This window comes from Lycium barbarum, chromosome 8 (genome assembly GCF_019175385.1).
Source record: "Lycium barbarum isolate Lr01 chromosome 8, ASM1917538v2, whole genome shotgun sequence".
NCBI lineage: Eukaryota > Viridiplantae > Streptophyta > Magnoliopsida > Solanales > Solanaceae > Lycium > Lycium barbarum.
In genome coordinates, this window is record NC_083344.1 from 116,540,224 (window position 1) to 116,561,526 (window position 21,303).

A 21,303-nucleotide genomic window follows, 5' to 3' on the forward strand; every position below is an offset into this window, starting at 1 on the left:
AAGTCTCCTCCAGTCCATATCTTTAAGCAACTTTGCACTATCCATATCAAAAACCATATCTACTAAATAAGCAGCACACACAAAATTCATTTCGTCCCTTTCCATCTATTTGGTTATTTTCAAGTACAATATCTCTAATCCGATTTTGTTTGATTACCAATTCCGATGAATGCACCAAGGATCTATCCTACTAATATTTGTACATCCAAGGCACAGTTACCTTTCCTTTCTTTGACACAGAAATAGATAACTGCAGTAGAAAACTTCCAGAATGGATCACCAACCTCGCGTACGCCACTTTCTTTACTTCCAACCTCGCATACGCCACTTTTTTTACTTCCAGCTTTCCCTGGACTTCTCCATTCCACCACCAGTCCCCACGTCGCCTACCACGGCGACCTCTCGAGACTCCCGGGACATCTCTAGCTGTTTCCCTAATGCAGCTCGCCGTCCTATCCCACATACTGCTCGCGTCCCCCCTACTCTCCCAAACCCCCATAGCCATCAACTTATCCCCCATCTCCTGGGCACTCGACAAAGTCAGACTCCCCCACCTGATCCTTGGCAGGTCATCCGCGACCCTCTTCCTCTTCCTCCTCGTAATCCCCAAATCTATCACCAAAAGCTTATGTTGGGTCGTAAGGTTCTCACCCGGAATGACCTTACAGTATTTACAAAGACCTTTATCCTCTTTTCTAAGGAGCAAAAAGTCTATCTGCGTTGCAGTCGTCGAACTACGAAAGGTTACCAAGTGTTGCTCCCTCTTCGGGAAACGCGAGTTGGCTACTACTAATCCGAAGGCTTTAGCGAAATCCAGAAGTGAGACTCCTCCTCCATTCCTGACTCCGAGGCCGAAACCTCCATGCTCATCATCATAAACCCCCGGGGTTGAGCCGCTGTGTCCATTGAAATCTCCCCCTATGAATAAATTCTCGGTGGGCGGTACACCTCTCACCACTTTATCCAAATCCTCCCAGAAGCGCCTCTTCTCCTCCTCGTCCAAGCCCGCTTGTGGCGCGTAACCACAACTAACTTAACCGCCATCATGCGGTCATTTACCCTCCTAACCTCTACGGCCTGGTCCCTTAGCTCACTATCTACTAAAATACCTACCCCATTCCTATACATTGACTTACCCGAGAACCATAACTTATACCCGTCCACATCATTAGCTTTAAATCCTACCCATTTGGTCTCCTGGATGCAAGCTATATTAATCTTCCTCTCCTTAAGAATCTTAACTAGCTCTATAGACTTCCCTGTCAAAGTCCCAATGTTCCAGGACCATACTCTCAACCTAGACACTCCCTGACCCCACTTACCCCCTCTAACCCTAGCCCCCGTCCTCGACCGAGAACATGACCCTAGTCTACCATCACTCACTATAGCCACTAAGGGGAATAAAAGCAAATCAAAGATCTATCTAAAACAAAAAAGAATCAATACTAAAGCACAGTTATCAAGAGACTATATGCAAGTCAGGTTACTATGACAAGAAAGATAGCACTATAAGATAAAGGAATAAAGGCAAGAATTTAAAGTCAAGAGTCAAGAATGTGTAGCAAGCAAGATTTAACAAGGTTAAAAGACACATGAATTAATATGAGCCACCAGAGGTACCAACTCTAGGTGAAAACAATTTCAAAACAAAAAACAAAAAAAAACTGTTCCACGCCGGAGCACTGTTCACGCGGAGCACTGTTCACGCCGGAGCACTGTTCACTGTCGGAAACCCACTGGCGGAAGTTTCCAAGTGCAAAAACGAGAAAACAAGAGGCAAAAAAAAAAACGAAGAAAAGAAAGGAAAAGAGAACAGAAGAGAAGAGAGAAGGAGAGAGAGAAAAAAGAAAAGGTATTGTTCACGTCGGAAAAGTATACCCGCCGACGGTGATTTGCTGCCAGGAAAGAGGGGGTGGGGTGGGGTGTTGTTACCGTTGAGAGATGGAAGAGAGAGAAAGTGCAATGTGTAACGACATATAATTCCCAATGTAAGTTAAAATATACCCGGTATATCTAAAATAAAAAAGTGTGTACCCCTAGGGACATATAAAAACTTTGTAAAGTGAGAAACCATGAATTATTACAATCAAAAACACTGTATAACTTCTTTTCAGTACATAAGCCTGGATTTTTCTGCACTAAACTTGTTTATGTCCATGCCACTGGATCAATTTTTTTTAACATAGAGAGCATGAGTAAGTAAAAAATACTTAATTGATTGTTTTATTAGTCTATTAGCTTAGAAGGTAAAATTAGAGGGTCCATGAGCGTAGGGATATAAAAAGATTTTCCATTATATTTTCTAATTTCGAAAGTCACATCACTACAAGAAAATGTCAGAATTGTGACGGACAGATCCGTTACAAATCCGTCACAAATCATCGATTGTGACGGATTTGTGACGGAAATTGGGACGTCCCAAAACCCTTGGTCATGAATTTATTGTGACGGATTTTAGTTCCGTCACAAATGTTTGAGACGGAATTGTGACAGACTTCTCCGTGACAACACACAACCTTGTATTCGACCTAGATTCTGTCACAAAATTGTGATAGATTTGTAACAAGTTGTTCGGTCACAAAATAGTGACAATATATTCCGTGACAAATTCATAAATCTAGTCACAGTAACTGTGACGGAATATTTTGTCACCCAAATATTTTGACAGAATATTTTGTCACAAATTGAGTCTCTTGCAGTTGTATTAGTGACAGATTTAGGATAGATTATGACAAACTAAATCCGTCACAAATTTAATTTGACCTGTTGGATTTAATAATAATAATAATAATAATAATAATAATAATAATAATAATAATAATAATAATATTCAATATATACAGTAAATTAGCTAAAAGCATAAAATTAATTAGCCACCACAACAAAATATTAAATTTTCAATACAAAAGCATGAAGTTAAAACGTGCAAAAACACAACTTCAATAAGCAAAAGTCTACAAATATTAAAACTTACAAAGCATCCAACTAACAAAAGTCTTGACAACGTTAAAAGAGTTTTCGGGTAACTAAAATCTCAAAATGTTAAACACTTAAGCATTTGGTCAGTCCCTATTTAGAAAGAGTAGGATCACCAGATGATCGAGAATATAGCGCCATCTCGCTCATCATGCGAAACCATCGATCCTCCATAGACTTAAACCGATCATCACTTTCTTGTGTCAAACGTGATACTTCCTGCTCTGCATGTTGTTTCACCTCCGCGTCAAGACGTTGCACCTTCGCCTCTACACGCTCTTGAAGAATTCTCTCTTGATTTTCTCTCATACGCAACTTCTCTTCCTCAAGAAGTTTGAAGCATTCTTCAGCAGCACGATCAGTCACCGCAGACAAATTCTGTGAAGTAGCAGAATTGCAGTCTTGATACAAACTCAAAGCTTGAGAGCCCAATCCATACACACGTCGTTTTTTCTCTCCACCTACAACATCTAAGTATATGCGATTTACATCGAGTTCGTGGACTTCTGGTGAATCATCTGATGAGCCTGAAATAGCAGTAGCCACCCTAGCCTCCATTTCATCCTACACACATTTATCACTGATAGAAAGGATGTCAGCCTGTTACAAACAATCAACTCCACATAAAAGGTTCAGACAAACATCCATTGTTCCGAAGGTTAAAGGGCCAAAAAAATAACACAAAGTACATATAACCAAAATTTAACAGAAAAAATGTATCCTGCCCGCTACCTTTTAGTAAACACACTTGAGTAGATAAATACCATATGACAAAAAACATAGAAATTACTTGGGGATAAATATTCACCCTTCTGCTTTCCTAGAGTTGCAGCCAATTTTTAATCAGAATTTTACAGCCTATTGCCACATAACCTTTCTATTTAATTTTAAACACCCACAATAGAACCATTTCAATCAATATTTGGGCGTTCATTGCCTCTTATACAAGCGCAAAAAAACAGCAAACACAGGAAGTGAACTTCACTAGAATAAAAAGTTGAGTTAATGAGATAAAACCAAACAAATGTTGCTTGACAGCTTCAAAAGAAATCCAACTATTACTTTATACTTCACTACTAATACATAAGATAAAGATACTACCATTTTCCACCTTCATTTAACAAAGTGTAAAACTAAAACCTATATCACCAGAATTAGAACACAGAAGTCAATCCAAAATAGAAAGCTCGTAGTTCCGTACTTTCCTTTGATTTTATCCTCAGCTAACGTTTTATGGGTTTATAGCTTTGTCATCTTTTACTTATTCGATGAAGCACGCGATAATGCTATTTATTTCCCTGGTAAAAAACACTTCTTTATCTTGAGATACTCAGGTAAACAAATATACTTAAGCTCTGTTTTAGAACTAACTCAGTCAAGATTGGTAAACACCAAAATCTTTGTGATAGACTACAACTTCTTATCTTTGAGCTTCCATATTTTTACCAAACACGCTGTCTTAGAACGACCTCAATCAAGATTGGTAAACACCAAACACTAGGTGATAGAATACAACTTCTTATCTTTGAGCTTCCTCATTTTCACCTTTTCCCGTTGCATTTTTGTTACTGTTGGTGGAGAAACAAAGAAAATTGGGCAGAAAGAAGCATTGTCTAATGTCTATAATCGAGAAATCCACCAGATGTATCTATTAAAAGACTATATTCAATCTTCGCCAGATTTCTCACTTATGTTAACAAGGATACGTCAACTCAAGGTTTCATAAAACAAGTTTCATCTATATAGAAGGGCAAAAACAATTCATAAGAAGCTAAGACATTGACTCTCTTCACCGGGAAAAATTTAAGACATGTATTTAGCTGTGGATTTTTGTTTCATATCAATGTTCCATAGTCTTTTCAAATAAACCTTGTTATTTTCTTATAGGAGTGGAATGATGATTTTTTGGTGTTAGCAGCGAACAGAGCTATTGAACAGCCCGTTTCTCTTTTGGATCATCCTAATGCAATGTAGTCATTTTACTTCATATATACATATGCAATAAATCATAAAAATTAAATAAAGTTGTCCTTAACTTGCACAATGACCTACCCGCTCTTCAATAACCTAACACCTATGACATTGCTGAAAATCAAAGAAGGAACTAATGTTTTTGTATATGTTGTGTTGTGTAGGAATTCAATACCAGAAGCACTAGAATTCAGAATGATCCAAACATTGGATGGATTCATGTATTTAGCTTTGTTGGAGTAATTTTTTTTTTTTTAAATCCAGCAATTAACAAGTCACAACAATTCTAGAAAATGAAACTAACTAGAAATGGAAGCTAGTTATTCATTTCTTGATAGTTGCTCATAGAATATAGAAGCAATTGAAGTCCTCTCATAGTAGCATTCCGTGCCTAGACAGGTTTTAGATACATTCAAGTAAAATGAGTTTTATAACATAGTCTAACAGGGTGACTGATACGCTCAAATTACACCTATTAATGGCGTAAAACGGACGTTGTCAAATATAGTAACCCAAACAAGGTTGAGGTCGAATCCCACAGGGAATATGGAGAGAAAAGGTTACCAATCGTATGCGATACTAGTCTTTAAAGACTTTAATCATATTCCTGATAGTTTGAATTGGTTGTTGAATAATGTAATTTAATACTTTGATTTGAAATATAATCAATGCGAGAGAGAGACTAAGGTTGTGTTCCCCAACTTGATTAGATATTATGCTTCAGGTTTCAATGTGATATATTTCTAATGGTTGTTCTGTGAATATGCACTTGATCTCTTAAGGACTTCCTAATGTTTCCCAACAGTTAAGCAGTATTTCCTCTTTATGATTCTTCCAAATATAAAAGAGTTGCAATCGAAGAGCGACCAAAAATGCCAATTTAGACTTGCTCTTATTCCTAAGTTAGTCTATTAAACGAGGGTTAACGCCTCGAGTCATTGTTATTCAATCTTACCAATACTAACCCTCTTTCCCAAGAAAAGTTAATATAATGGCTTCGGCTAATGCTTGCAATCATTACCCAACGCTAACGCACAAAGATAGAATAAATAATAACAACCATTATGCATATGTCAATAGTAGAAACCCATTCACATAATATCCATCATGGGATCCACAACCTTAGCTTTAAAATTAGCAACTCATAATTTTGGCTAACAAAGAAAGCTTACAAGTTAACATAATATACTTACAATGCGAATACAAGATAGAATGAGAGTGAAGTTGTTGCTTTAAATGCTCCAACCACTTCTAATATTCAAAACCTAGAGTTAATGCTCCCAAAAGAAATCTGAATAATGAAATAAAAACCCTACTTTAAGTATTTATACGGACAAAAATCGCGCCAAGTTTCTGGAAAAAAACCCCCTTACGCGGCGTCGTTACGGACCGTAACCCAGGTTACGATCCGTCCTTCAGTTCGTCATTTGTCAGCTTGATGTTACGGCCTCCATGCGACGGACCGTAACCTGTGTTACAGACCGTCCTTCTGAGGCGTAACTTGTGATATTACTTGGCAACTCTCTGGAAATTTGGCTGATGTTACGGTGATATGTTACGGACCGTAACATGAGTTATGGACCATAACACCACATCGTAACACTCATGGTTTCCATGAAAACTTTCTGGAAATTTGGGTCCTGTTACGATTCAATGGTACGAACCGTAACATGAGTTACGGATCCCGTTACGGACCGTCATTTAGCTTCAATTTGTCCGTTTTTCAGCATTTCATCTCATTTCCAATCCTTAATTAACCAACCCTATAAAACACAAAAATAACATAAGAAACAATGTAAAAACACTTAAAAACAAGCAACACTTCTAGTTACAAAGGCATAAAATGTGCTGAAATTCACTGCACATCAACACCCCCAACTTAAGCTTTTGCTTGTCCTCATGCAACTACAATAAAACTCACTACTAACACACGACATCTTAGCAAAATAAGAATGACTACGGTGGTTTTGGCATGTGTTTCTAACACGGACTCTTCAATCCAAGAATACTATTTAGGCTCTTATCCATCTCTTATTTGTGACACAAGACGCACATTTCAGAAAAATTGCAATTTACTATGCAACCTCAATTAATGACACAATCATAGTACGGGGGTCTCTATGCACATGAATTTCAACTTCCGGAAAGCTAGTTACTTTGAAACCTACAATCCTTACGCCCTCACATAGACCAAAGAATGTCCCAACACACATTTACAACATAAATGGGACAGAAGACTAAAGAGACAGAAGGACACTCACACTCACAAAGAAATTTGCATACCATGCGTGCACACACCATAGGCTTGCCTTTATTTTCCATGCCTTCAACTTTGAACAATTTGATTGTGATCACATTAGGACTTTTTGGGCTTGTAACATTGGCTTAGGGACAGGTAGGATGAATATTTGGATATTGGTGACTCACCCTTCTCGACACTTCTTTTTGACTTCATTCACCATTCTTCATAACATTTCCAACCCTCCCTCTTCAGCGTGGATTTATTTAGAACTTATATACCTATATATCTATAAAAAAAAATTGTATACACACACACACACATATATATATCCACGCTGAATCATGTCCCTTAATATTCGCGATCACCCCCAACAGGCCTTTGGCCTCATTTTCCGTATCTTTTACTTATCACCCCCAACTTAGGCTTTTAGCCTCATTTTCCACATTTTCAGTGTCAAGGAGGGACTTGGTGCCAAATGGGTTTATTCACAGAAGGGAAAGAGGTTAGTTCACGGTTAATCGAAGAAAAAGTCTATAGGCTCAAAATGGGAGACTAGGGATCATTTTCTGTACGAGCTAGGCTCATTTAAGATAAACAGGCTTTGGGGTTAATACAAAGAAAGCCTAAGATCACTTCACGATCAAACTCTCCTTAGAATTTACGCACGACCAACCGGGCAAGTTCTAGATTACAAGCATCATATGCAAATAGAAACTAAGAACTCACAACACAATGGCATAAGGAGTTTTTAAATACTCTGACTTCATTTCCGTTTGAAGATTTCACATGCATGAACACCCTTTCTTTGCAATGTCATTAAAAGAACCATACATGTCAATATCAACAACTCATTCTTGATGTACATCACAAATTATTTTTCGGAGGGATATCATTGAACTTGTAAAAACCACTTTTATCTATGCTAGAAACACGGACCACCACCACTTAAGTCATCATTACTTTACTTCTATATTAAACATCCTAAACATGACAGGTTCAACATACACATAGCATTCTTCGGGAATAGAACACATAGAAAAGAATAGCCGAAGAAGGTCCTAACACATACTTAATAATCCTTGACATACCGTAACTCACTTCGAATAGCGCCCAACTCCATAGCAGGGCGTGTCCTAGTCAGCTCAGTCATTCTGTTCTCAATACCATCTATCCGAGAGTGGATCCGTAGGTGGTCATCAGCCATCTGTTCTTTTATTGGCCACAACGCTGCATCAATAGCTCTTTTCGTGTACAATTTCAGCTCAGTCATGAGCAGCTTGTCCTGCCTATCTGTTCGATCTGCTTGCAGGACCACTGCCCCAAAATTCTCCCGATTGAACATCATTTTTCTCGCAAGCTCGGGTGGAACTCCTGGTATTGACTGAGCTGGTGCTGGGCTTACTCCAGTGGAAGAGGTAGGACCACCCTAAATAGGTGCGGCTGGAGCTGGCATGGGCTGTGTAGCATAAGAAGCCGGTGGAGCCTCAGAATCTGTGGGCTGACCCGCAGCAGCTTATTCAGCACCCATGATAGCCAAGGGTATAACACATGATCCCGTTGGCCCCTCCGGCATATCAGAAGACGATGCAGATGGCATTGAACCCTGGCTCAACACATCATCCCTCCCCTTTGTGATGTCATAAATACTTCTGGCGATCACACTGTGATCGATATGGGGTAGGGGTTCTGGTTCTTCACGCAAGCATAATAGCGTAAGCAGACATGGATGAATGAGGGAAGTGGCCGGCTGGGTGGCTCTCTCTCGGAGATCTGCTGCTATCAGTCATTCGAAGTTGATCTTATACCTCGACATAATGGCAGCCACAAGAAAAGCCCTGTCCGGAGTCAAAACATTATCTGACTGGGTAGGACGGATGCGGAACAGAACAATCTGCCACCAAAACTTTGCCTCTGGCGTGAGGGTGTTTTTCCAAATCTGCGTGGTGGCTGTCAACTTTGGCACTATGTCCCATTCGGGATCCTGTTCGTGCAATAACTGAAGCCACCCATTTTCGGACGGAGATTGTATCCTTCTGTTCAATTGTATATACAAACTCCCCATCTTCCGCTGCTGTAGGCTCTATATAATCCTCCCCGAATAGTATTCTATTGATGGCCGTCGGAGAGATGTTTATCTTCTTTTTTCGCACTATTACCTCGGTCATGGCCGGCACTTGAGTTACGCGCTGCCCCCTTTTTAGTGCTTTGAATACAGCAGCCTCGTAAGAAGCGTAGAATTCCCGAACAAGAACCGGGATGTAGGACCCCACAGAGTTTTTCAGAAACTCTAACTTATGGAAGTGTATAGTGTCACAAATGCCTGGATAACCATTGAGACCGTCGAAACTGACGTTCCTCTCCTCGAAAATACTCCACCTTGGGTCCTTCCCCTCATTCTTTGCCAGCTCACACCCCTTGTTGTACAAATCTTCAGATCCCTCCACAGAAAACCGGAGGTCCTGCTCATACATAGCCTGCATCCGAATGTCAGTTTCTCTCCTTTCCTGCTCGTGCTCTTTTTCGCGCTCCTCCGCAGTAGGCTGTCTAATGGATGGTTGAGGTCGGTGTGGTGGGGTGACAGCCTGCCTGGGTTCACTCTGGCTCGACGAACTCGATGAACTCTCCTCCTCAGCCGAGGAGGAACTTTCTGATGGTGGGTCTGGCCGGCTGGGTACGACCGGCGGGGCTGGCCTGCTAGGTGCGACTAGCCGCTTTGTAGTCCTGGCGTCCTTAATTAGATCGTCGTCACGCAGCCTTGAGGTTACTTTTCTTGCAGCACGACCTTTTCCTTTTTCCGCAACCTTAGGTGAAACCTTCTTTGCTTGCCATGGTTTACCCATACCTATGTAAGGTAAAGTTAGATATAATACACGAGAAGCTATTCAATTATACAGTTTATTGGTTCAAGTTATGGCTTCAATCAGCTCAGGCACCGTAACACAGTCGACGGACCGTCATACGCGTTACGGTCCGTATCTTCCAACCGTAACTCAGTTTGTTCATTGCTAACACAGGGACCGTAACACATTCGACGGACCGTCATACGCGTTACGGTCCGTATCATGGTACCGTAACGTAACCCAATATTCCAGAAAGTTTTCTGAAAAATCATAGGAGTTACGGTACAAGGTTACGGACCGTCGCACGTGTTACGGTCCGTAACACCTCACCGTAACATCATTCAAATTTCCAGAAAGTTTTCATGGAAATTCTCGGTTTTACGGTGTGGTGTTACGGTCCGTCACTTGGGTTACGGTCTGTAACATCTCACCGTAACATCATTCAAATCTCCAGAAAGTTTTATGGAAATTCTTGGTGTTACGGTGTGATGTTATGGTCCGTAACACACATTACGGCCCGTAACATGGAACGACAGGCATCAAATTAACAGACAAATTTCTTGGCCAAATTCTCTCATTTTAAGCATGAGGCCAATATTTTCGACTTTATGCTTCTTGGGTATAGAGTAAAACAACATTTTATTCGCTCACATACCTCGGGTTACTCAGACTTCACCTGGTTTTAACAAAGTTTTCATTGAGACCTTTTATCGAACAGTTGGTGGGAAAATCAATTTAGGAATTTCACGAATGAAACTTTCAATCGGAATGCCCTCCGACCCAGTGGGAAACAATGTGCTTGTGCCCACGAGTCTCTCAAACAGCAAACATACCAATCCCAACCCCTAACCATTTTCAAATCCCGCACAATTGATGAATGGGCATTTAAACTCATTCAACACAATCAATACACTAATGTCAACGCATATCATACGAATTTACTCATGAAGATCATAGCAATCGTGTCGATAGTTAAAAAAAGAGAGTCAAGACATGTAATACCTGATCGTTGGCCATTGCTGGGATGAAACTTAAAGCAGTGATTTTGATAAGAAAATTAACAATGAGATTGAGAGAAATATGAAGGAGAGGGGGAGATGTAGAGAGGGGAGATGAAGAGAAAAAGAAGGGAGTGATAAGGGAGAGGGAATAAAGTGTGGGAGTTAAAGAATTGTGGAAGCGGTTCGTTTTTTTGTTTTAAAATTTTGTAACAGTCGGGTCATGTATTTAAACATGCCCGACGGTTACGTTCCCTGTTACGGACCGTAACATGAGATACGGGACGTATCATGTGTTACGGTAAACCAAAGACCCTGTTTTCCTTATTCATTAATGACATGGCATTACAGCCGACGAACCGTAACTCGTGTTACGGTCCGTATCACCTGGCGTAACGTGTTCAAAATTTCCAGTGAATGCCTAGAATTTTTATCAAAGTTACGATCCGGTGTTACGGGCCGTAACACGTACGACGGACCGTAACGCATACCGTAACACTCTTCTTCATCCTTCAGTGATTTATGCTTTTCCTTTTTGCTTGTTACGCTACACGATACGGACCGTAACATGAGTTACGGGCCGTAACGTGGAGCGTCTCGCCTGGGAAAACTCAGCAGTTATTTGGCCTCTTCAGTTCTCAAAATCCTACCACATCAGCACATCAAAAACACAAAATAACACAAAGGAAATACAAAATTTAAACTACTTACAAAGCGTTAAATGTGGGTTGCCTCCTACACAGCGCTTGGTTTAACGTCACAACTCAACGTGATACCTCATTTTCGAGTTCAGGAACCGTATTTCAACTGATACCTATCAACGACCTTACCATCATCAATACACCAATGGTAATGCTTCACTCTTTGTGCATTCACCTTGAAAGTCCGAGTGTCATCCTCGGATTTCACCTCAATGACGCTTCAATTTGGGGAAACATTTACAATTTCAAAAGGACCAGACCACCGAGACTTTAACTTGCCTGGAAAGAACTTTAGGCGTGAATTGTACCACAAGACCAAGTACTTTGGCTGAAAATCCCTTTTTAGGATCTTCGAGTCATGAAAATATTTCATCTTCTCCTTGTACAGTGTTGCACTTTCAAAGGCATTGTACCTAAATTCATCCATCTCGTTGATTTGAAACAATCGCAGCTTTGTTGCTTCATGCCAATCCATATTCAGCTTTTTCAATGCCCAAGGGCTTTATGCTCAAGCTCAATAGGAAAATGACATGCCTTCCCAAATACCAACTTATACGGTGAAGTCCCAATAGACGTTTTGAACGCCGTGCAATATGCTTATAAAGCATCATCCAACTTTTTGGACCAGTTTGTGCGATTCACATTGACCGTCTTCGCCAAGATGCTTTTTATCTCTCTGTTTGAGACCTCAACCTGACCACTCGTCTGAGGATGATATAGAGTGGCAACCCTGTGATGCACGCCATATTTTTCAAGAAGATCGTCAAATGGTTTGTTGCAAAAATGAGAGCCACCATCACTAATAATATCTCTAGGAGTGTCAAATCTAGTAAAGATGTTCTTCTTTAGAAAGGCATTGACTCTCCTACCATCGTTGTTAGGCAAGGCCACCGCCTCCACCCATTTGGAGACATAATCCACTGCGACAAGAATGTATTTCAGGCCGTAGGAGCTCACGAAGGGCCCCATAAAATCAATCCCCCATACATCAAATAGCTCCACCTCAAGAACAAAATTCATCGGAGTTTCATGCCTCCGACTTATTATGCCCTGGTGTTGGCATTTATCACAAGAGCGTGCCAACATATTTGCATCACGATAAATGGCTGGTCAGTAGTAGCCACACTCTAGCACCTTGGCTGCAGTTCTATTTCCACTGTGATGCCCGCTAACCGGAGAATCATGGCACACCTTCAAAATATCCATCACCTTAGATTTCGCCACACATCTTCGGATCATATTGTCAGCACACGTCCTGAATAAGTAAGGCTCATCCCAATAAAACTGTCGGCAATCTTTCAAGAATTTCTTCTTTTGATATACCTTCAACTCTTCAGGAACGATGCTAGTTACCAAATAATTGGCAATATCGGCATACCATGGTGCCACATCATTGGAGATGACCAAGACTCTTTCATTCGGAAAAGTGTCATCAATATCCAGCACATCAATCAGTTTCCCCAGTGCTTCCAGTCTGGAGAGATGGTCAGCTACTTGATTTTCTGACCCTTTTCGGTCTTTGACTTCAAAGTCAAATTCCTGTAGCAACAAGACCCATATTATCAACCGAGGCTTAGCATCCTTCTTCGCCATCAAATAGCGCAATGCGGCATGGTCAGTGTGAATCACTACCTTGGCACCCAACAAATAAGCTCGGAACTTGTCAAAGGCATAAACAATGGCAAGTAGGTCCTGCTCCGTTACTGTATAGTTCAATTGAGCTCCATTCAGTGTTTTGCTGGCATAATAAATTGGGTGCAGGATATTGTTTAGCCGCTGACCAAGCACAGCGCCAATTGCAAGACCACTGGCGTCACACATTAATTCAAAGGGCAGTGACCAATCCAGGGACACAACAATAGGTGCGGAGGTTAACTTCAGCTTCAACTCGTCGAAAGCCTTGATGCACTTCTCATCAAAATTGAATTTGGACTCTTTTTCCAAGAGTTTGCACATTAGGTTTGCAATTTTGGAGAAGTCTTTGATAAACCTCCTATAGAATCCGGCGTGTCCCAAGAAACTCCGAACTCTATTTACTGAAATGGGTGGAGGGAGTTGTAAAATCACATCGATTTTGGCTTGATCAACCTCAATCCCTCTTTCTGAAATCTTATGGCCAATGACAATTCCCTCCTTTACCATAAAATGACACTTCTCCCAGTTGAGGACGAGGTTTTTCTCCTCACACCTTTGTGGCACCCGATCAAGATGATCCAAACATTCATCGAATGAATCTCCCACCACAGAGAAGTCATCCATGAATACTTCAAGAAAGTTTTCAATCATGTCGGAGAATATGGACATCATGCATTGTTGAAAAGTAATCGGGGCATTACAAAGACCAAATGGCATCCGGCTGAAAGCGAATTCCCCATAGGGACAAGTGAAAGTAGTCTTTTCTTGGTCTTCCAATGCAATGTTGATTTGGTTGTACCCCGAGTACCCATCCAAGAAACAATAATAAGACCTTCCAGCTAGTCGATCAAGCATTTGATCAATAAAAGGCACAGGGAAGTGATCCTTGCAAGATGCGGTATTCAGCTTCCGGTAGTCCATACACACTCTCCAACCGGTGATAGTCCTTGTTGGAATCAACTCATTTTTGGAGTTAGGGACAACAGTGATGCCCCCTTTCTTCGGCACACATTGGATCGGGCTTACCCATGGACTGTTGGCAATAGGGTAAACCATCTCTACATCTAGCCACTTAATAATATCCTTCTTCACCACCTCTTGCATCGGTGGATTTAATCTTCTCTGATGCTCGACACTTGGCGAACTTTCCTCCTCCAATTGTATTCGGTGCTCACAAATTCCGAAGGAAATCCCCTGGATGTCTGCAATAGTCCAACCCAAAGATCTTAAATGCTTCCTCAAGACTGAAATGAGTCTTTGAACTTGGCCCTCATTCAGAAGTGATGACACAATAACTGGGAGGGTGGAATTTGCTCCAAGAAACACATATTTAAGATGGGATGGAAATTGCTTGAGGTCCAACTTCGGTGGCTCAATAATTGATGGTTTTGCTGGAGGAGTTGTTCTTTTCTCTAAATCAAGAGACAGTTTCTTGGGCTCATAAGAGTACGACCCCAGACGGATGAGTGAATTCACTGTCGCAGTATATCCCTCCATTTGTTCAGCATCAAAATTCACCAAGATGGCTGATAGTGCTTCACTCAAGCATTCTTCCTCCATTTTGAATTCCACCGCTTCATCCACCTCATCAACAAAATTGATGACTGAAATACTTTGATAAGGACTAGGTAATTTCATGCCTTTGCTTGCGTGAAAAGTCACCTCCTCATCGTTCACCCGGAACTTGATTTCGTGCTTCTCGGAATCCATAAGAGCCCTCTCTGTCGCAAGGAAAGGACTTCCCAGAATAATCGGAATTTCTTGATCAATAGCACAATCAAGAATCACAAAATCTGTCGGTAGTAGAAATTCCCCGATTTGAACCAGCACATCATCAACTACCCCCACTGTCCTTTTTATCGATCTGTCAGCCATTTGCAACCTCATGATAGTTGTCCTTGGCATCGCTAGCCCCGATCTCTTGAAATTTCCAGGGGCATAAGATTTATGCTAGCCCCGTTATCACACAAAGCCCTGGCAAAATCCTGCTGCCCTATGGTGCATGGAATTATGAATGCTCCAGGATCTTCCCTCTTTTGCACTGTGGTCTTGGAAAGAATAGCACTAACGCGGTGAGTGATACCCACAGTGTCGTGTTTCAATGGTTTCTTCTTATTTGTTAAGAGATCCTTCAAATGCTTAGCAAAGCCAGACATTTTTTGGACAGCGTCCATGAAAGGAATGTTCATCGTCAACTGCTTGAGTTGATCATAAAATCACAAGCACTTCTCATCTTCTGTTTTTCTCACTAGCCTTTGAGGAAAAGAAGGTGAAGATTTGAACAATTGGCTTAAAGGGCGAAAAGCGCCAGAAAGTTTTGCCTTCCCCTTTTCCTGTTTTTCTCCTTGTGCCTTGAGATTATCAAGGTTCTGCTCCTCTTCCGCTATAATAGGGACTTCCTCCTCTGTTTCTTCCTCTACAATATCATCAGATACATCAGGCTGCGCTTCTTCTTCAACAAGTGGCTCAAGATCAATCACCTTTTTGTTAGCACTTTGAAGTATTTTTCCACTTCTAGTGCTAATAGCAGTTGCATGCTCCACAGTGTTTACTCCACTACCTTTTGGATTTGGAATTGTATCACTCGGTAGTTGTCCCCGTTGAGGAGTATGCACTTCTCGGGAAAAGGTCTCTGAATTGCGCTTCAAGCTTCTGAATGGAAGCTGAATGAGATAGTTGGACCTGAGACATTCCCTTGATTGTGATCTCTATTCTGTCTTGATTCATTAGCATTTTCTGCATCATACGTTTCAGTTCCGCAGAATCATTAGACGTGTTGCCAGCAAAGTTGCTAGCTGAATTATCTCTCCATTATTGGGAATTGGATGCTTGCCCCTAGGTGGAATGTAGGGGTTCAAGATCTTGTTGCCATAATTATTGTTGTTGTAATTCCCTTGATTTGGATTGCCTTGATCATTTCTGCCATAATTATTCCCTTGGAATTGTTGTTGAGGCTTTTGCCCTGGGTGATTACCGGGACCTTGATAATTTTGCCGTTGATAAACCCCTTGCGAGTTGTTGACATAATTTGCATCCTCATATTGTGGCTGCCCCTCTAGATAAGCTTCTTCAGAGATTTGGTACATTCCGGGAGCATGAGGTGGCATCTCGTCGACAACATTCACACCTTTGGCTTCTTTCTCCGTAAGCCTTTTCGATAATAAATCCACGGTAGTTTGCAATTGAGCAAATGCATGATCTCGCTCATGATTTTCTTTGGCCACCATGGCAGCAGAGGGACTACCATATGACAAGATTTCACTATCACTAGAGTGCCAAGCTTGGTTGTGGGTAGTAAGCTTATCGAGCAACTTGGTGATGTTGACAAATGATTTATCCATGAAGCATCTCCCAGCTGCAGTGTTGACAGCAATTTGATTCATGGTATCTAACCCTTTGTAGAACTTCTCGGTGAGAATTGCATCCGGAAATCCATGAGTCGGATATTGAGCTAGATAATATTTGAAACGCTCCCATGCTGCATATAATTGTTCCCCCGGAAGTTGTTTGAACTCAAAGATCTTGTCCCGAAGCTCAGCCTTTTTGCTTGGTGGGAACCACTTTTTCAAAAATATATTGGCTAACTCGTTCCAGGTATGAATAGTATTGCTGGAGAGCTTTTCATACCATTCCCTGGCTTGGCCAGCCAAGGAATATTTGAAAACCCGTAACCGCAGTGCATCAACAGGAACAACACCTTGGGATTGTTGAGAAAATACATGCAGGAAGTTCTTCAGGTGTCGGAGTGACAATCCTCCGAAGAATTTCGGAAATAGCCTTCAAGTTTCAATAGCTGATAGATAGAGCTATCAATTTTGAAATTAGCATTTCCCGTTCTAGGAGGAACTACAGCAGAAGCATAATCAGCTTCGTTGATGAATTCCGCAAATACATTCTCATCCTCCTCTTCTTCTGGTGCAGGAGGGTTCACTTGGAGTCCCCCTTGGTTTCCTTGATTGCGATTGGGTCTTCCTGCCATGTTCACCTGGTTCACTACAATAGCAAATAAGGTGTGATGGGATAGAAAAAGTTTTAAAGAAGAGTACACAACAATCAGTAATTTCTAAACCGTATTCCCCGACAACGGCGCCAAAATTTGATACGCTCAAATTACACCTATTAATGGCGTAAACGAACGTTGTCAAATATAGTAACCCAAAAAAGGTTGGGGTCGAATCCCACAGGGAATATGGAGAGAAAAGGTTACTAATCGTATGTGATACTAGTCTTTAAAGACTTTAATCATATTCCTGATAGTTTGAATTGGTTGTTGAATAATGTAATTTAATACTTTGATTTGAAATATAATTAATGCGAGAGAGAGACTCAGGTTGTGTTCCCCAACTTGATTAGATATTATGCTTCAGGTTTCAATGTGATATATTTCTAATGGTTGTTCTATGAATATGCACTTGATCTCTTAAGGACTTCCTAATGTTTCCCAACAGTTAAGCAGTATTTCCTCTTTATGATTCTTCCGAATATAAAAGAGTTGCAATCGAAGAGCGACCAAAAATGCCAATTTAGATTTGTTCTTATTCCTAAGTTAGTGTATTAAACGAGGGTTAACGCCTCGAGTCATTGTTATTCAATCTTACCACTATTAACCCTCTTTCCCAAGAAAAGTTAATATAATGGCTTCGGCTAATGCTTGCAATCATTACCCAACGCTATCGCCCAAAGATAGAATAAATAATAACAACCATTATGCATATGTCAATAGTAGAAACCCAATCACATAATATCCATCATGGGATCCACAACCTTAGCTTTAAAATTAGCTACTCATAATTTTGGCTAACAAAGAAAGCTTACAAGTTAACATAATATATTTACAATGCGAATACAAGATGGAATTAGAGTGAAGTTGTTGCTTTAAATGCTCCAACCACTTCTAATATTCAAGACCTAGAGTTAATGCTCCCAAAAGAAATCTGAATAATGAAATAAAAACCCTACTTTAAGTATTTATAGGACAAAAATCGCACCAAGTTTCTGGACAAAAACACCTTTACGCGGCGTCGTTACGGACCGTAACCCAGGTTACGGTCCGTCCTTCAGTTCGTCATTTGTCAGCTTGATGTTACGGCCACCATGCAACGGACCGTAACCTGTGTTATGGACCGTCCTTCTGAGGCGTAACTTATGATATTACTTGGCAACTCTCTGGAAATTTGGTTGATGTTACGGTGATATGTTACGGACCGTAACATGAGTTACGGACCGTAACACCACATCGTAACACTGATGGTTTCCATGAAAACTTTCTGGAAATTTGGGTCCTGTTACGGTTCAATGGTACGAACCGTAACATGAGTTACGGATCCCGTTACGGTCCGTAACATGAGTTACGGACCGTCATTTAGCTCCAATTTATCTGTTTTTCAGCATTTCATCTCATTTCCGATCCTTAGTTAACCAACCCTATAAAACACAAAAATAACATAAGAAACAATATAAAAACACTTAAAAACAAGAAACACTTCTAGTTACAAAGGCAAAAAATGTGCCGAAATTCTCGGCACATCAGTGACATACTTAACAAAAGTCAGTTAGAGATTGTGCTAGATAGGTAGCTTACACATGGTTACTCACTAAACTCTAATCCCGGTGGACATAGGTCCTAGGCAGACAACATTCATCCTTAAGAATGTGATTGATGTATTTCTTATTTTCAAAACACCATTCAATTGTACCTCTAACAAATAATACTAAAAATGCAGAGATAAAAAGAAACTTACATTAATGCTCTTAGACTTGGAATCAACAAAGCTGCCATCCTTTCTTTTATGCAGCTTCTTAAATATTTCCCATGAATTTGGTGGACGATGTATGCCTTGCACAACTTTGAAAAAAAAAAAGCTCGTGAAATAATTCAGAACATGATAAAGATTAGATACAAAATATAAGATGTCCAACACACAAATTACAAGCTATAAGGACATAATTAAAAAGTGGATACTGCTTAGAACAAACAATTGCTTAAAGTTGAAAATAATCTGATTTCTACAGTAATACTAGCTTAACTACTGACCAAATTCTTGAAATAGTACATTCAAAATCAGATTCATTACAAAACACAAACTTTTAATACTTCAAATGTCATTATTTTATTCATATTGTGCTATCTAACACAAAGATTAACACGTGTTAGAGCTTACATGATGACAAGTTGTTTCCATATGACAATAGAACCTAGAAGTACTCATTTAGAGAAAGAATAAGATTACCCATTGTTACCAGCTTCTTCCCTGGAATACCAAATTTTTTCAAGAGAAACGAAGTCCATCTCTAGAAGCTTCTAAAATATAAGCAAGTATTGACCATATAAAATGAAATGTCATCTAGTAATTGAATTGAGTTAATGACTTCTATTAATCATGAATTAGGACCAACATCCTATTACCAAAAGTATCTGCTAAGGTAAGTAGGCTAAGCTAATTAACTATCTAACTTAGTTTGCATTATTCTCTTGCTCTAAACTTAACAAATTCAAATAAGCTAATGTACTCCAATAGATTCACCTATGCTAACAGTGAGACTAAAAGAACAAAACTAACGGAGTGGCTAAAAGACTTTAATGGGAAAAAAAAAAGAATAGTCATTGGTTAAATCAAAATATAATTTCTTTCTTTTGTTCCATGCTTGAGCAATATTAGGCCTGAGAGAGGCCTCCATAAGTATTATAAAGCCAACCTTGAACGAATCAGCGAAAAGAAGTAAGAAACTCTAAAAAATGCAAACCTTGGACGAACGAACTCCTATTTGCCCTCTCCTCTTGATCCTTGATTAACAATGGAGGTTCTTGAACTTTTCTGCAAAATAAATTGCAATACACCATAAGACGATGCGAGCTTCCAATGTCTCCTTCCCTCAGATTACAAAGCCAAAAAATATTCCTTTTCAAATTTTTTCTACACAATCAGAGCACATTCTAAGCAACAGGCACAAGGTGTTAATACCACCTAACGATAGAACTCTCCCATGGAAGGAAGTTTCTGGAAAGAAAGAGTGGGAAAATTTTTCCACCATGTTCCAATAGCAGCCAAATAATAACAACCACGATGGCAATCCTAGTTGAAAACACGTACAACTGCTCAACATTGTACTCTATCAATTAAATAATGATACGACCTACATACCATAGTCAAGTAGCTATGCTGGAGAACAACTATAAGTATTTTCTACAAGTGAAATAAACATCTATGATAATACTACGAAGTAAAACATGATCTTCAGGACCAAGCTTATATTACAAATAGTGGTGAATTTAGGGGGTAAAAAGGGATCACGTGAACACACGGTCACCTGACTAAACTCAGTAGATTATGTGTATAATTCTTAAATATATCTAATTGAAGGACCTAATTAGAAGACCCACAAAATTATTCACTTCAGAAAATTTATTCAAGAAGAATGGAGACAAATTTCAGCAAGAATTGAAGGACCCAATATCAAGATCCAAAAGTTATTCATTGTGGATGAAAAAATAGAGAAAAACTAAACCTCCTAGTGAAGATGACAATGGAGTGAACGACTTCGAGCAGCTCCAACGCCGGCAAGAATGAGCCCACGGTCTCTCTAGATTTTCGTGCTAGGAGTGAAGCCCACGGTCTCTCTACAGATTAGAAGGGTTTGCTGAAATGTAATGGGGTGTGGTGGGAAACTAAAAAGTGGTCAAAATTTTTGGAGGCAAAACTAAAACGTTAGTCTAATTTTGTTGTTGTGACGGAAATAATTCTGTCACAAATTTATATATTTATTATTAATTATCTTTTTATTTTATTTGTGATGGAATGTCAATCTGTCACGGATTTGTGACAAATACTTGTCATTTTTTCTCACCAGCCTTAATTTGTGACGAAAATATTTTCGTCACAAAAAATATTTTTAAAATTTGTCACAAATCCGTTACTCTCAGAATTTTTTTGGGAAATTTG

At 40.0% G+C, this 21,303-nt stretch overlaps 1 protein-coding gene and 1 non-coding gene across 4 annotated transcripts; one reads left to right on the forward strand and one right to left on the reverse strand.

Moving 5' to 3' along the window:
• Positions 1-2,916: 2,916 nt before the first annotated feature.
• Positions 2,917-21,078, reverse strand: LOC132605328 (uncharacterized). 3 transcript variants are annotated; one of them, XM_060318512.1, is made up of 4 exons: positions 20,870-21,078; positions 20,108-20,178; positions 19,105-19,208; positions 2,917-3,540 (listed from the first exon to the last, which is right to left on the reverse strand). In XM_060318512.1, the coding sequence occupies exon 4, from the start codon at positions 3,532-3,534 to the stop codon at positions 3,070-3,072; it is 465 nt and encodes a 154-aa protein (XP_060174495.1). In that variant the 5' UTR covers positions 3,535-3,540; positions 19,105-19,208; positions 20,108-20,178; positions 20,870-21,078; the 3' UTR covers positions 2,917-3,069. The 3 variants fall into 3 exon arrangements, with proteins under 3 accessions (XP_060174495.1, XP_060174494.1, XP_060174493.1); XM_060318511.1 differs by having other exon boundaries at positions 2,917-3,556; positions 20,870-21,077; XM_060318510.1 differs by lacking the exons at positions 19,105-19,208; positions 20,108-20,178 and having other exon boundaries at positions 2,917-3,576; positions 20,870-21,074.
• On the forward strand, positions 16,793-16,899 carry LOC132608446 (small nucleolar RNA R71). The gene has a single exon (XR_009570366.1). It is a non-coding gene; the product is annotated as a small nucleolar RNA R71 (small nucleolar RNA).
• Positions 21,079-21,303: the final 225 nt, after the last annotated feature.

What these genes read in the sequence shown, in the direction of transcription:
- LOC132605328 (XM_060318512.1), bottom strand. Translation starts at nt 3,534, where the DNA reads ATGGAGGCTAGGGTGGCTACTGCTATTTCAGGCTCATCAGATGATTCA.